The 15,821-nt window shown below is 45.1% G+C and overlaps 1 protein-coding gene and 1 long non-coding RNA gene across 8 annotated transcripts in view; one reads left to right on the top strand and one right to left on the bottom strand.

Moving 5' to 3' along the window:
- Nucleotides 1-3,310, top strand: part of LOC144390267 (NLR family CARD domain-containing protein 3-like) — a 48,977-nt gene extending 45,667 nt beyond the window's left edge. For all 7 annotated transcript variants that reach the window (XM_078096742.1, XM_078096741.1, XM_078096739.1 and 4 more), the window contains one exon: nucleotides 1,884-3,310. In XM_078096742.1, coding sequence (XP_077952868.1) covers nucleotides 1,884-1,977 — 94 coding nt within the window. In that variant the 3' untranslated portion in view covers nucleotides 1,978-3,310. The remainder of the gene's footprint in view (nucleotides 1-1,883) is intronic.
- Nucleotides 1-15,821, bottom strand: part of LOC144390396 (uncharacterized) — a 265,667-nt gene that overhangs the window by 114,550 nt on the left and 135,296 nt on the right. The window lies entirely within an intron of this gene.

A 15,821-nucleotide genomic window follows, 5' to 3' on the forward strand; every position in this document is an offset into this window, starting at 1 on the left:
ATGCTTGGTTTCGTAGTGTCGTCGTACATTGGACACTTCATCACTGCAACCGTTTCATTGCAAATCAAACAGACACACTTCTCCTTGACTTCTTTGAAGAAATATTCATTTTCCCACCGTGTTTGAAATGTTCTGCATTCACTTGCTATCTTGCGTTTCTTCGCTTCTGCCATTTTGTCGTCGCGGAAATTTTTTATTTAAACCTTTTTTTTGTGGAAAAGCTGCATTAGGACTGCAGCTAGTGAGTAGCTCCACCTACTGGTCAAACTAAGAACTACAACAGTATTTAGCGACATGGACCCTCCTCCTCCTCCTCATGCAGATTCCATGTAACGTTACATGAGGACCTTCATGACCATGAGTTTGTTGTTTTCAACCTTTATGGAGAATCTGCCACAACACAGCGACTTGCAAGTAGCGCAGCGCCTTAAATAAAGTCACGTGTGTCTTTATGCGGCTTTAGAAATGAACACAAAGGGATTCTGTATTTGCTCATAAAGTCTGAAAAACGGCTTATTTGGCCGATGTTTTGATAAGCGACCGAAGCCAGTTCAGTGTTTCCATCATTATAACAGGGGTGCCCCCCCATGAAGTAGTACAACGGGGAGACACTGCAGTCCACCTGATCAATGGGACAACGTGGACGTCCTCCGACTCGCCTCATTCAGCCTCACTGGAAAATGGCTTCTGCTTTTATGTGTTACAGTTGTGTGATAAAGTGTTTGCTGCCTTCCTGATTCCTCATTTCTTTCATGTTCAGGCATGAAAATCCCTCACCTTTTTTTGGGGGGGGTATGGCAGCAAATCACTGCCAAAATTCCAGAGCGCAAATCAGGTTGATGCGTAAATCAAACATCCGCGAGCAAATAAATAAATAAATAAACAAATAAATATCTCTGGTGAGAAGAAGAGGAGAATCTCTACAAGTGCTACAGGCGGAATATGTGGGGGGGCGGTTACAGGCCAGTGACTTTCTATTCAGAATGTTGGTCCCTGGGACAAAACCAGCTGAAAACCCCTAGAGGGGAAACATTCTTCTCACCTTTTTCACCCGTGACCCGTTTTCATGCCTGCATGTCACACTTAAATGTTTCAGATCATCAAATTAATGTAAATATTAGACACAGATAACACAAGTAAACACAAAATGCAGTTTGTATCATTAAGGGGAGAAAAGAATCCAAACCTAAATGGCCCTGTGTGAAAAAGTGATGAAAACATAAATGAAGTGAGGTTCATCACATCTTTGGAAAGCCCAGTTCCATTTCTCCAGCCACAGCCGTTCTCAATCTAGAAATCACTTAAATAGGAGCTGCCTGACAAAGTGAAGTAGACCACAAGATCCTCACAAGCGAGACATCAGGCTGCGATCCAAAGACATTCAGGAACAAATGAGGAACAAAGTCATTGAGATCCATCAGTGTGGAAAAGGTGACAAAGCCATTTGTAAAGTTTTGGGACTCCAGCGAACCACAGGGAGAGACATTGTCCACAAATGGGGACAACATGGAAACATGCACATTGTGTGAATACTGAATGGTCTGTATCTGCTTTATCTTTATGAAACAGTTTAATGTGAATGTTCCTTTGCACACGTCCCATGAAGCTTGATCTGTAGCATGACGTCATTTCTCCCGTTTGAATTCACATCTGGTGAAAGTACAGTGACAGGTCCATTTCTTATTTGTTATCCATTCATCTTCTTCATGAATATATTCCAGCACCTCGTCGCTGTGTGACGCCTGACTGACAGTCTGTGCTCGTCTGTAAGTAGTGGTAGAAGAAGAAGAGGTGCTCCATGTGGACATGAAGGACAAAGCTGTGTGTGAGAGTGATGTAATGTCCATGTCTCCATGCTGCTCTGACCCCCCTCCTCCTTTCAGGGTGGAGCCTGATGGAGTCCGATGGTTGAGACCAGGTCTGAGGAAGTGTAAGTGTGCTTTGATTCATGAAGATTCAACCATCTTCACACTGTGACATCACTCATTCACCTCTGTGACGTCATCATCAACGTGTCAGTAGATGAACACATGATTAATAACTGCAGCTGTATTGTGTCTTGTTCTCTCATCAGATTCCTGTCAACTCACAATCGACACAAACACAGTAAACAAACACCTCAAACTGTCTGACAACAACAGGAAGGTGACACGTGTGAAGGAGGATCAGTCGTATCCTGATCATCCAGACAGATTTGACTACTGGCCTCAGCTGCTGTGTAGAACTGGTCTGACTGGTCGCTGTTACTGGGAGGTCGAGTGGAGAGGAAGAGTTCATGTATCAGTGAGTTACAGAGGAATCAGGAGGAAAGGAAACAGTGACTGTTTGTTTGGATGCAATGATCAGTCCTGGTGTCTGAGATGCTCTGATAAAGGTTACTCTGTCTGTCACAATAAGACAGTAACACGCATCACCTCCTCCTCCTCCTCCTCCTCCTCTGGTAGAGTAGCAGTGTATGTGGACTGTCCTGCTGGCTCTCTGTCCTTCTACAGAGTCTCCTCTGACACACTGATCCACCTCCACACCTTCAGCACCACATTCACTGAACCTCTTTATCCTGGGTTCTTGTTCTGGTCTTCTGGTTCCTCAGTGTCTCTGTGTCCTCTTCAGGAGGGAGAGTCTCCTCCTGGTGGAGAACCTTCCTCTCTGCTCACCACATAGTTCAGTCTGTACAGCTGATGGTGGTTCATGTGGGTGTAGATGCAGGTGGAGCAGGTGAGGGGTACCTGAGCTGGTCTGGACTCTGGGGGGTCCACAGCTCTCTGGGACTCAGATGGAAGTGTGAAAGAGCTCAGCTTAATGCTGCTGTGCTCCTTCAATCAATAGATGATCATTTAGATATTGGCTCCTAATTAGGCTTTAATCTTCATCTTTATGTGTTCAAGAAGACATTTTATAAGACGCTCTTTCATCTGTCCCCCCATATGAGACAAATGTGTCCTTATGTGTGTGTGTGCGCTTCATCAGCAATAATAAAAACAAGGTGAAGAAGGAAAATATGAATGTGTAATTCTTTTTGAGCCCATTTTAACTTCAAATCTTTCTAAATCTGTTGAGTGAAATCAAATCTAATTTCACATAATCAGGTTTGTTTTGAACAAGAAGCTTTTTAATGGTTCAGCAAACCTCTCAAGGAAATATTGAATATGCGTTACTTGTGTTTTTATTCCCTATAATGTCATTTACAACATTTACTCCATGTGTTACTTTAACAGAAATAGAATTGTTTGGCTCTAATGTTAATAAATGACTTTTATTGGAAACAACTGTACATGTTTAAACAGGCCATCAAATAAAGATGCTTTCAACACGCTGTATTATTTCTTTTGACATGAAATACTCTGATCCTTTTTAAAGATGCTGTACTATTGACTTTTGTACTATTTCCTCCATAATATCTGTATTTATTCTACAGCCCTGTTGCTGTGTCAATAGCACAGAGGAAACATTGGTGGTGCAGCATGTTGAAGAAGGAAGTGAGTAAATAAAGAAATGAGTAATGAATAAGTTGCTTTATTAACCTTATTAACCTTCACGCAGAGCCGTCTCACAACAACACAAACTACTGAGCTCGCTACTTCAGGTGCAACTTGAAGCTTTCATTCTGCACCAAATATCACACTTAAGTCACCAACAAAAACACACAAAGCACAAGCACACATTTGATAACAGGGTGGAGTTTATCTCCTCACAGTATTGAAAGTGTTAAATGGGATTTCCCGCCAAAATAAAAGACAAACAGCAGCAGCATTGCCACTAAATGCAATAAAACACGCGTTGTGCAGCGTGGACAGAAAGAGGAACGGCTTTAACTTTCCATCTCTTAACAACATGGTTATTGTAGCTGAAAGAAATGATTACAATAAAGTACATCCTCATTCTGCTCTAAAGCAGGTGTGTCAAACTCATCGTAGGTCACTTTGATCTCCAGCCATGTCCAGGGCTGATATGAAGGTCCAAGGTGATTCTATGTGGACGTTTCTCAAGGTTTCATGGCTCGGCTTCACCTCCTCACGCACAAACGCATGAGGACCGTCACCGACTACTTCCTGGCTCCCTGATGGGAAGCTTCCGGATGCTTCTCTTTTTGAGGTGAATGCTTCTAATTTGTGTCGTCAGTGAAATGGATTCATGAAGATGATTCAATGAGAGGACGATCTGGATCAATCTCTCTAAATTTCTCTCTCTAAAGTTTAATCTCAGGTTTCATTGAGTTGGACTTTTATTTTGAATCTGCTCAAGTCATAACTGGTTTGATTTTCTTGGAGCAGTTTGAGATTTTTTTGGATAATTTGACCTGTATTGATAGCGTTTTGACCTGTATTGTAGTTATTACTTTGACTCAGCGTTTTCATTGACTGTCTCACTTTCAGATCCAGTAGTTTACTTTGCTTTGCTGATTTCAGTTGTCGATCTGATTCAACATGTTTTGTAGGTTTCATTAGTTTAGACTTTACTTCATTTGTCTCCTCATAGTCAGTGACAAAATAGCTCCTGGGACAAAAGGGACAGCTCAGGGTTCTTTAGATACACCAGGTTGCATCATGGTTACTTTTACAAGGACCAGAGAGCAGATGAAGATCAGATGGAGCCCAAAGAAAGAGAAAGGGAGTGGAGGAGGATGAAGAGATGCTTGAGAAGATGGCAGAAGAATGGGTGGTTCCCAACCAGGTCACCACCTGTGGGTGAAGACAGGCGCAAGGTGTGGAGGGAGACTGTAGCAGCAGGAAACCAAGCCACTACGGCTTATGTGGGAGCCGGCCGCTTAGATAAGTAAGAAGAGACGTGTCTGCACCAAGCGGCTGCTCGCCTACTGGAGGGCAGTCCACCCAAACACCCCCGAAACTGCTGTTGGACTGGCAGAAGAAGAAGCAGATTGTGAGCCCGGTCAACATGCCCCCCCTCAGCTGTACCCAGAAATGACAGCAGCTGCACAGGAGAGGCCAGGTCCTTCCCGCCACATGCAGAGAAAAGGAGAACTTCAAACAGTCCCTTTGTGAAACCCAGCATCCAGAACAAGAACCTCTGTTCCATCTGAGAGGAGGAACGGGGGAAGTCGGGAAGCGATGGAGAAGATGAGCCTGAGGGAAACAACAAAAGATGACATCGTCACATGAGGGTCACGAGAGCGTGGTGGTGGAAATAGAAGAGGAAGAGGAAGCAGGTAGCTGTGAACATGAACACCAGGGGGCCGCAGAAGAGCTGTCCATCACATCAGGACTCCTGTCCATCAAACCACATGTGCAGAGAACCCATCCAAACCACGGCGAAGGAGGAGAAGCTGCTGTTGGAGGACGTCCTCCTCATAGACATTCTCAGATATCTGCAGCAGCAGAAGCAAACAAGAGACAGCAAGACAGGAGACAACTGCAGGTGAGAGACAAACCCCCAATACCCCGTCCCCCCCAGAGGACAAATATCCAGCAGGGAGAGACCGTTCAATGGGTCTCCAGCAGACAACGTGGGGACAATAGAGGACATGGATGTTATATATGTGGACAGGAGGACCATTGGTGCAGAGAGTGTCCCAGGAGTTATGAAAGGGACGTGCGACCAAACGCTCCACCACGGCTGTTCTATACAACGCAGCCCGGCAGAACCAGAGGACGGGTCCACCTCCCCCCCTCATACAACCCCCATAACAACTAACTGGTGACACACCGACGCCCACTGCTTCCCAACAGCCCAGATAAGCAGCCTTAGTCTCCCCAGTTTACGACTCACATTCCAGGTAGAAGAAGGGAGAATAGAGAGTACAGACTATTGAGAGTGTCAGAAAATAGATTTACAACCAGTACGAAACATTGATTTACTAATAGAGGGAAACTGTCAGTAACAATGAGACACGGTTGTGAACGATTTAAATGAGGAATGTAGGTGATGAGAATTGTTGTTCATAGTGTCAGTTTTTTGTATTAATGTTTGTAGTTTTTTAGTCTCCTCCTAAACTCAGAGATGGGCTGTAAATTGTTCAGTGCTGCTATTGAGTGTAAAGTGCACGATACACTTGATACAGTATCTGGATGATGGAAGCAAACGTCTGATCAAAGGAACATTGATAGCAGCAGTACATGAAATAGGAAACTTGTTAGACGGTCATCCTGTAATGGTACAACAAGTAGTACACACTGGAAGCGAATGGCGTAAACAAACAGATGGTCGTCCTTGTTTCAGCCCACTCAGCTCTCTTTCCCTTTCTCACTCCGTTGAGACTTGGTCGAAAGTCTTTCGGAGACCCTTTTTAAAATCCTGGATGGAATTTGTTCCGAGCAGTAAGAGTTTTTATACACACATGTGAAGGCCATCCTCAGTGGCAGGTGCAATTTATAATTAATAGACCAAAAAAGAAGAAACGCGGATATGAATACCAAACAAGATGTGAACCGTCTATGAGATCGAGTCGACCGCCCTCCCTTCTCAGGACACAGCTAGTGGTGTGAATCTTGTGGTCTGAAAGCATTGTTGTGTGCTCACAAACCATGCGATCGTAGGCCGGCTCTTGATCTTGTAACCGGCGGCACATATTGGCCTCAGTGTCAATGAAGGCATGCAGCTCGCTCACTGGCCTTTTCAGGTAGTGCACTTCATTGGGGGCACGAGAAAGTGCCATATTCACGTTGTATCCTGTCGGAGGAGTCCAGAGCAGTGAAGCGCCAGCTCCGGGTCTCCGGTTGTTTCCGTGGTACATGGTGAATATCAATAAAAAGACTTGTGGAAAGCCTGTAAAAAGGCGTTTGATAGACGGTAAACGACTCAGTGTAGTCTTTAAAAAGACCGGTGGAAAGCCTGTAAAAAGGCTCAAATCCTGTAAAAAGGCTTTTGTTTTGATGGTAAATGACTGACTGAATGTGGTCTGTGAAAAAGGGTGTTGAATCTTTCAAAAGGCTACTTAACTCTGTAACGGACAGATGTCGCTGATAAATTCTCTGGAGAAAATATCTGAACTGCTCCCTCTGAACTCAGTAAGACAATGAACAGAAACATCTGATTCCGTTTGCAAATATTCTGATTCCGTATGCAAATGAATGTTGGAATAATACGCACTCATGTGGGGCGAGCATTCCGTCACCATGGAGACGGGGTACAAACACGGCGCACAGTAAAATATGTATATACACATCTCATAAGCAGCACGTTCAACAACGTCTCTAAAATGGCAGCCATTAACAAAGACTTTAATACAAGACATTGAATGACATTGTTCTGTATCACTATTGGTCAGAAAGTCACCTGTATTTAATTTGCCTACCTGAAACCCTTTGATGCTCACCTCAGAGTTCAGGGCCGCCGTGATAGAGAGGGGGAGCTGCTGCTGTTCGGCTGTGCAGGAACCACTTCCTGTTGACCTGCAGACCACCGAGCCGCCACGCTGGAACACAGAAACCTGAGAGGAAAACACACGTTTCATATAGAATATGACATAGGAAGTAACCCTCGCTGTGTGAATTGAGACTTTAACACTAACTGTGTCCAGGGTGACGGGCAGACCCAGAGTCCGGCCTCCTTTATGCGCCTTTGCAGTGAGGACGTCATACCAAACCTAAAACACAAACAGCCCTTCATGTAACAGGCGCCATGACGTGACTTGTGAGCCACTAGAAGACGTTTGTTACCTGCTGCTTGATTTACCTCACCAGATCCAGGAAGAAGGACTCGCACAGCTTGAACACGCGGCTTGGTTACAGGACTGGCCAGCAGTGCTCCACCTACATACAATCAAAGACAGTTAAGATCATAAAAGTGAGAACTTCACCCAGTAAAAAAAGGTATTTATCACCAATCATATACTGGTGGTCCACAGCGAAGGTGCTCTGTTCTCCTGGGAACTCCACCCAGAGAGGTCTGTGCGCGTTAAATAAAACAAGCATTTCCATAAGCTCTTCTTAAAAAGTGGATCTACTGATGTTTTAATGACCAACTTAAAACATGACAAACATGGACCTCTAGTGTCAGAAAGCAGAAGGTAAAGTGGACAAACAGCCTGCAGTACTTCCACTGGGCAGCAGAGGGAGGCAGACGGAGGTGTGAGCCAGGTGGAACAGAGTGAACCAGTAAGGCAGCAAACAGGACCTGAGGGCACAAGAGGCAACACTCGGATCATTACACACTGAACAAAGAGGACTGTGCACGTCGACGCTGATATTTAACAAGGCCACCTCCTCTTTGTCCACTAAGACACATTTTGACGATTCGTCCTGTTTATTGTTTTTTCACGCTAATTGAAAAAAGACCTAGGAGATGATATTCATTAAGGGAAAGCAGTCGTTCCTGGTGGATCCAAATGGCTGTGACTCATTTGACTGAAACAGTCAGAGAAGCTCTGTTGGATCGCAGTGCGGATGGCGGCGGTGACTTTCTCCCCAAACAGCTCCGTCCCCTTTGCAGAGTGACCTCTGAAGAACGGCTGCAGGGCGGCCGCCTGCTTCCAGCGCGGCAGCATCTCCGGCTCCGGGTCACGTTGCACGCCAGGTGAGGCATCGGCCCAAGACCAGCGCCCCCCTCAGGCCGCAAAGAGAGAGCACTTTGCTGTGTTACCTCGACAATATCGCATGTAGAATCGTCAGGGTTTATTGTATATTCTTTCCTGCCTGATTAGGCTCTCGCCTCACAAGAAGAGAATGTATTTACTTGTTTATATCCTCTTTGTTGATCTGTCCTCATCGGTCTCCGGCTTAGATGAATGAACCTGTGTTTAATGTCACATTGCTGCAGTTCCCTGAACCCAGCAGAGTTCTGGAACGTTTTTATAAAGGGCCTAAAATGTCTGCAAGAGAGAGGCCTCAACCACTCAACAGTTTGACACCGGGACAGAACATTCCAGTCCAATGTTACAGCACCAAAGTCCCTCATTGGTAGCAACTCTACTTCCATTTGACCATTTTAGACATAAACTCTATTCAGTCAGAGAAACATTACCAGGCCAACGAGACCCCTCATAGATCTGCCCGTCTCTGTTCTTGATGAAGTGCCCCCCATCTCTGGCCTCATTAGACAAACACCAACCGGGGTCGATCTTGATGTGAGGATCGGTTATCACGACCAGCTGACAGAGAAGAAAAAAATGCACCATAATGATTCGTGACACCCAAAAACAAACAAGGCCGACAATGTACGCTAAAAACTCACCTTCCTCTTCCTCTCCTCCAGGTGGCGCTGCAGGTTGGCCGGTTGGGGGGAAAAGCGCGGCGTCCCAGGTGAAGTAACGCTTCCCCTCCGTGTGCTCGATATCCATCCAGATAACGTCGCACGGGATGTCGTGGCGGTCGAATCCAGCGTCCACAGCCTTCACGTCAGCCTCTTCGTCGTAGATCCAGCGGCTCTGGTGGTACCCGAGAGGAAACAAAGGGGGCGGGGCTTGATATCCTGAGAGAGGGAGGAGAGACGAGTAGCCGTGACTTATGGATCATGTGAATATTGTCAACATGTGCAGAAACAAACTAAGAGGGGAAGTGATACAGAAAGCATCGTGTTCCTTCTCATTAATGTGTGTAATTTGCAACATACAAGACACAATAAACAGTAAACAACCTGATATCTGACGCTGCATCCTTATCATCCTTATCTAATCCTGTTGTGGGGGGTTTCTTTCCACATGCAAATAGTCCAATAGATTGTGTGCTGCACACTGGTACTGGGTGAACAGCTGCTGTGGACCGGGCCCGAGCAGAACCACGCTGTCCATCACACCTCTTTCTGTCAGTCTGTGGCTCCATGCGCCTCGTCTTCAGTGGCGGAGTTTGGCCGTGCTTAGAGAGGGAGGGGTTTGTAAAGTGGTTAAATGTGCATTTCTATATGTTTTCCAACATAAATGTAGTAATAAACGGGTTTATTGGCTGTTTGCCAGCAGGAGGACAAAAAGCAGCAGCAAAGTCTGCAGGACGGATCAATCGTTCCCAGTCACACAAACGGGATGAACTACGCAGCTGAAAGAAGAAGCTCTCTGACCGAGGACCAGATACTGTATGAGAAGCACACAGGAACAATACTCGCCCGAGGAGCCGACACGCTGTGACCCACGTTAACAAGCGTCTCAGGCGTTCAGCCAGAACACCCAAAGTCCGGTCTGGTTTGTGGGCCACTAACAGCGGAACAGAGGCGTACGGGCCGAGGCGGCTGTACAAGTCGTACGCAAAGACATCCAGCTCATACAGCCGGTGAGGGTCCCCGTCACTGCCACGGCACATGAACTAAACATCATCAAGGGATTGTGAGAATGAAACATGGATGTTCCTGCTCGTGTCGTCTGCTTGTAGTTCATGTGTGTACCTGGTGTCTCTGGGCTGAAGGCCGTCGGCGTGCTCTGGTACACGAGGCTGAACCCGTGGAGACAGAGGTCGGACCCGATGCTGCTGGGACCTGGAGACGGACAACACGTTCATTTATACTTTAACTAAATAGAGAAGGTATTTTAGTGAAGATCATGCTGGTGTTCCTCTCCGGTCCGATGCATTAGACGAGTGAAGATCTGTGGGAACTAAACTGTAAATATCTACAAGGCACAAGAGGAGTTTCAGTATCCGCCTCCATCAGAGAGCAGTGCAGCGCTACTCACATGAAAGGAGCTACAGAGACTTTAAGACATTTTGTCTCTCAGGTTTCATGTATTTTATTTCTTGTTTAGAGCGATAAACGGTTACGTTCATGCATTGTATCATTTTCCTATGATTCAGGGACACTGGAGTAAGATGGACTGTTGCACATATGTTGCTTATTACTTTGAGCTGGTGTGATTGTGTCATATTTTCTGATCATGTCATTGTGAGGAGTTGTGTGTTGTGAGTCTTGCCGTGTTCGTCCTGTGATGTTGTATGTGGGATGAATGCAGCGTCACTTCTTCTTCTTATTATTCTTATTATTACTTTGGCCACAACACAAATGTAGGATGGAGAAAAGTGCATCACTGGGTTTTTGGGCCACAGTGTGACGAGCTGTAAAGAAAACATTGATAGGTATGAAAGCCAAACGGTTGCCAGTCAGTACACACCTGAGCCAAAGAGCAACACCAACACTAAGTGTCCACTAGTGTCCTGTTCCAGTCAACCGGATGCTTTGTCCAATATTCACTCTGCTTTTTGTTCTGTCTCTCTAGCTGCTAAATGCTCCACTTTGGTCCCCACGCAGTAATAAACGTTGTCTCTGGTGTGGGAACTTCTCAACTCTAAGATGCAAAAACCTGCTGCATTGATTCAGTGACATCACCTCATCTGGACGTCAGTTTCAGCTCGCTGTGTCTTTACTGTAGTTTCCTGTCACGCTTCCTCCTCTCCTCTTCCTCCCCCCTTGATCCCTCTGTCTTTGAGCTGATGTGTGAAAACCTTATTTGTTGATCACGGCACGTATGTGATGCTCCACAGAAGGATTGCACCAAGTATGTGCTACATTTCAACACCTCAGTTATGAGTTACACACAAATGATGCATTTTTCTATTTTGTTTATAAATGTCTTCATTTCTAAATTTGAATATCTTGGTTTTTGTGAGATGTTTGCAATATGTATAATAACACGTTTTAGTTAACATAATTCAAAGGTAACCAAAGACATGGTATTATTTATTTGCAGCTTAATTGTGGCTATTTTCATCAATAACTTGTGCATTATTCTGCCAGCAGATCAAATTTAGCATCTCCTGAAAATGAGAATGCAAAGGAAGTTGTAGCGTGTGTATAAAGGCTCAGTGTTCAATGTGGGGGTTCAGGGTCCCTGCAGAGTCAGAATACAGCAGATGGACTCTACTACCCTTTCCACCACAGAGGGATGCTGCTGAGCCTTTGTTGTGGCTGTGCACTCGTGTCTTTCATCAGGACCTGACATTTCATCATTTCATCATCATTTTACCATAACATTTGTTGTCTTGGCCAAAGTCCGACAGTCTTGTGCATCATGATGTTCAGGGCAATGGGTCGACCACAGCAGGCAGTTGGATTTGAATCTTCTCATCTGCTGATGCAAAGATACTTAGAACATAAACGCTGACAAAGGAACTAGACAGTGTTGTAGACGTTTTTCACTTTTTCACACGAGCTGGGAACCTTCAGGAGCCCCCAGTGACCCCCAGTGACCCCCAGTGACTCCCAGTGACCCCCAGTGACTCCCAGTGACGCACCGCACCCACTTGTGTTCAAAAAATGACGAAACTCCGGACAGACAGAAGACATGTTGGACTGAAAAGTTCAAATGAAAAGCCTTTAATAAAAGAAAAGGTGTGGTGCTAAAAAGAAGATCTCAGCTGAGGATCCGCTGGTTTGTGCATCAACAGGCCACAGAGGAGCTCATTGACTATCACATAGTGACCGTCTCTTGCTTCCACCAACCAATCAAGAACAATGGGTGCTTACAGATATTTATAGAGTTCAGTAAAGGTGTGAGAAGCCGTGTCCACACCCCTGGTCACGTGACGTCTCCTGGTGCGTTCAAGTTGACTAGTTATTTACAGAATATAGTGGTGCAATGAGGTATTACATTGGATGGCGCGTTCACTGTAACTCTCTGGGTCAATATAAGTGGTGCAAAGTATTACATGAATGCATTTTGATTGGTTACATTACATTGAATACAATCATAGCTGTGCATTGGTGTTATTCTATTGATTAGTGTCAACATGACAGCGGTGTCACACTATTCTCATGTCTTTATTGATCACATAGTGATCACATAGTATCTGTATCTGTGAGGACAGCTGTGTCATCATCATCATCATCATGCACCAGGGTGAGTTACAACAACGACAAACCCTGGTTCACAGCGGAACTCAGAACACTACGTCTGCAGAAGGATCAGGCATTTAGGAGTGGGGACAAAGACTTGTACACAGAGTCAAAATACAAGTTTAGCAAGGCGGTGAGAGATGCTAAACGACTGTACTCTGAGAAACTCCAACAACAGTTCTCAGCAAGTGACTCTGCTTCGGTTTGGAGAGGCCTCAAACACCTCACTAATGTAATGGGAAAATGATATGTGACCCTTTTAAATGCTTCATTTGTATAACCAGTTTATTAGTTGCAAGTGGTTAGATCACAAAGGCCCTGACATAAGAACTGATGTCTCCCTCCTGGATTAGATGTTTCCAGCGTCATAGCTGTAGAGACTGAACAAAGTGTTTGTTATGTCTATGACCACCTTTGTTTTAGCATGTTGGGAGAGCAAGGACACGGTCAAAGAGCTGACGTGTCTTACATGGATAAGATGTTCCCAGTACCCTGGCTGTAGAGACTCAACAAGATGGTCAAAGGTTTCTGTTGACGCCACCGATATCTAAACTTAGGTATAAGAACTGCCTCGATGTGTTGGGAAGAAAAGGAGGTTCTTGACAGTCTACTGACCACGTAGCTGTTGTGACCCTTTTTCCTTTGCAAGGAAATAAACGGAGAAAAGACATACTTGACTCAGAGCCTTTGTTTCTTACTTAACGATTGTCTGTGCAAAATCTTCCACCACAATTTGGTGTCAGAAGTGGGATCGTTTGAAGCTCCGTCGGGACTCCGAGGACGTCCGGGAAGGGACCCCTTCAGGATCCACCAAACGTGATTCTGCCCTATACCTCATCACACTCAGAGAGAGGGGACCGGCGACCAAAAGAGACCTGATTGGCTTCAACACGATTCGATGAGGAAGATTTTCACACGAATCGGGTAAGAAGTTGATATTCTGATTTTCAAACGGGGCTTCCTGAATTATAACGGGTGATAACAGATTACAAAGACGGGTATTTAGTACTTTGGGATTTTTTTTTTTTTTAATTATTTTTTCTCTCTCTTCTTAGAAAATCCAAATTTCGGTTATTTGATTGGGCTTCTAATGATGATAACTTGTCTTTTTATCCGGTTATTTGAAAAATGTGTATAAAATTATAAGAGTAATTGTACAGTATTTCCGGTTCATCAGCATCCAACTTTTTACTGAGGAAGACAGGGAGCAATGTGCGCATTTACGATTGTATTCAGACTAACTATCTGAAAATTGCATAATTGTGACCCTTGACCAAGGGGGAAGACAGGGGCAATTTGCAATCTGACTGTAGATACTCAACAAGATGGTCAACGGTTTCGGTTGACGCCACCGATATCTAAACTTAGGTATAAGAACTGCCTCGATGTGTTGGGAAAAAAAGGAGGTTCTTGACAGTCTACTGACCACGTAGCTGTTGTGACCCTTTTTCCCTTGCAAGGAAATAAACGGAGAAAAGACATACTTGACTCAGAGCCTTTGATTCTTACTTAACGATTGTCTGTGCAAAATCTTCCACCACAACATCAGCTCCATCACCAAGAAGGCACAGCAGATGTTGTTCTTCCTGAGGCAGCTGAACAAATTCAAGCTGCCAAAGACGATGATGGTCCACTTCTACACGGCCATCATCGAGTCCATCCTCTGCTCCTCCATCACCGTCTGGTACGCTGCAGCCACAGCCAAGGACAAGGGCAGGCTGCAGCGTGTCCTCCGCTCTGCAGAGAGGGTGATCGGCTGCAATCTGCTGTCCCTGCAGGACTTGTTCGCTTCCAGGTCTCTGAAGCGAGCTAAAAAGATCGTGGCCGACCGCTCTCACTAACCCATAGCATTATTTTTTATTTCATTCCTCGTGCACTCTTGTCTTGTTGTCCATTGTTACACTGTCCACTGTCACGCACCAACCGCCAAGTCAAATTCCTTGTATGTCTGACATATTATGGCAATAAATCTTTCCTGTTCCTTATGAGCCTCACTAAGCTCTTGAACAGATGAACCAGATGAAGAACATGATCATTGGTTGTATTGTAACATTAAGTGAATATAGATTGATGTCAGTGAGGGATTTCACATTAATTTGTGGTGTGAAAACATGGCAGGTCTCCCTGCTCGATGTCGCACCGTCTCATTCATTCACTTGGCTCATGACGTCCACATGAATGTTCCTCTTTGGTTAAAAAGTGCCCTAAATCGGTTGGGAAAGCTCGCATCACCTGAAACTGCTCATTAGCGGCGTTTCCGGGCTGTTTTTAGTCGATCGCCACCGAGCTAAAGACTGAAATGACAACCAACGGTCGCACAAAGTCCAGCTGTTATTTAGATCACCGCACTGATATGAACGCTCAGGTCGATGTAAACAGGTAACATTACATTATGGCTCAGTTCAGTGCACCTCGTGACTCACTCTCCACCAATCAGAGCGCTTGATTTCACCCGTATTATAAAACAATATACGATACGGGACATGAAACATAACCAGTAGTCCAAGTGCAAGCAGCCAGTTGATGGTGAATCTATGCTACTTTGTTGAATTCATATGTTTGTGAATGTGACTTTGAAAGAGTCAGAGCCTCCAGCCACCAACCTCACCGCACGTCACTGCCAGCAGCTCTGTGAAAGGTCCAACGTCTAGTTTCAGAAGATCTAAGGAGACTTCTACAGGTCAGAGGACCGTCTGAAGAGCTTTGCAGTACTTTCATTAGAATTTGTATTTTCGATGCAGAGGTCTGCAGACGTTGTTTTTCTGACCCACAGTAAGAAGTAAAAACAGATGAAACTGATGACTTACTGTCACTCAACTAATAAACTGTCCATCGACAGTCTTCAGCATCTGGTTTTCATGATGATCAATGACAGAAGCTGGAGGAATTACAGTTTGGGTTCTACATTCAGTCACATCTTACTGTGTGCAAGCAGGCTGCTTTACTGGCTGTTCTTACCCACAATCCTTTGCACAGCAGGTATATGAGCCAGAGGGTTCAAGGTGCCATGTGATGAGGAAGTAGAACACTGCATGTAACAACATGTCCTTTAGATTTGGCAGGCGGCTTCAGACTGATACGTGGGGAAGTTGTTCCGCCCCAACAGGTTCAACCTG

This window comes from Gasterosteus aculeatus, chromosome 21 (assembly GCF_964276395.1).
Source record: "Gasterosteus aculeatus chromosome 21, fGasAcu3.hap1.1, whole genome shotgun sequence".
NCBI lineage: Eukaryota > Metazoa > Chordata > Actinopteri > Perciformes > Gasterosteidae > Gasterosteus > Gasterosteus aculeatus.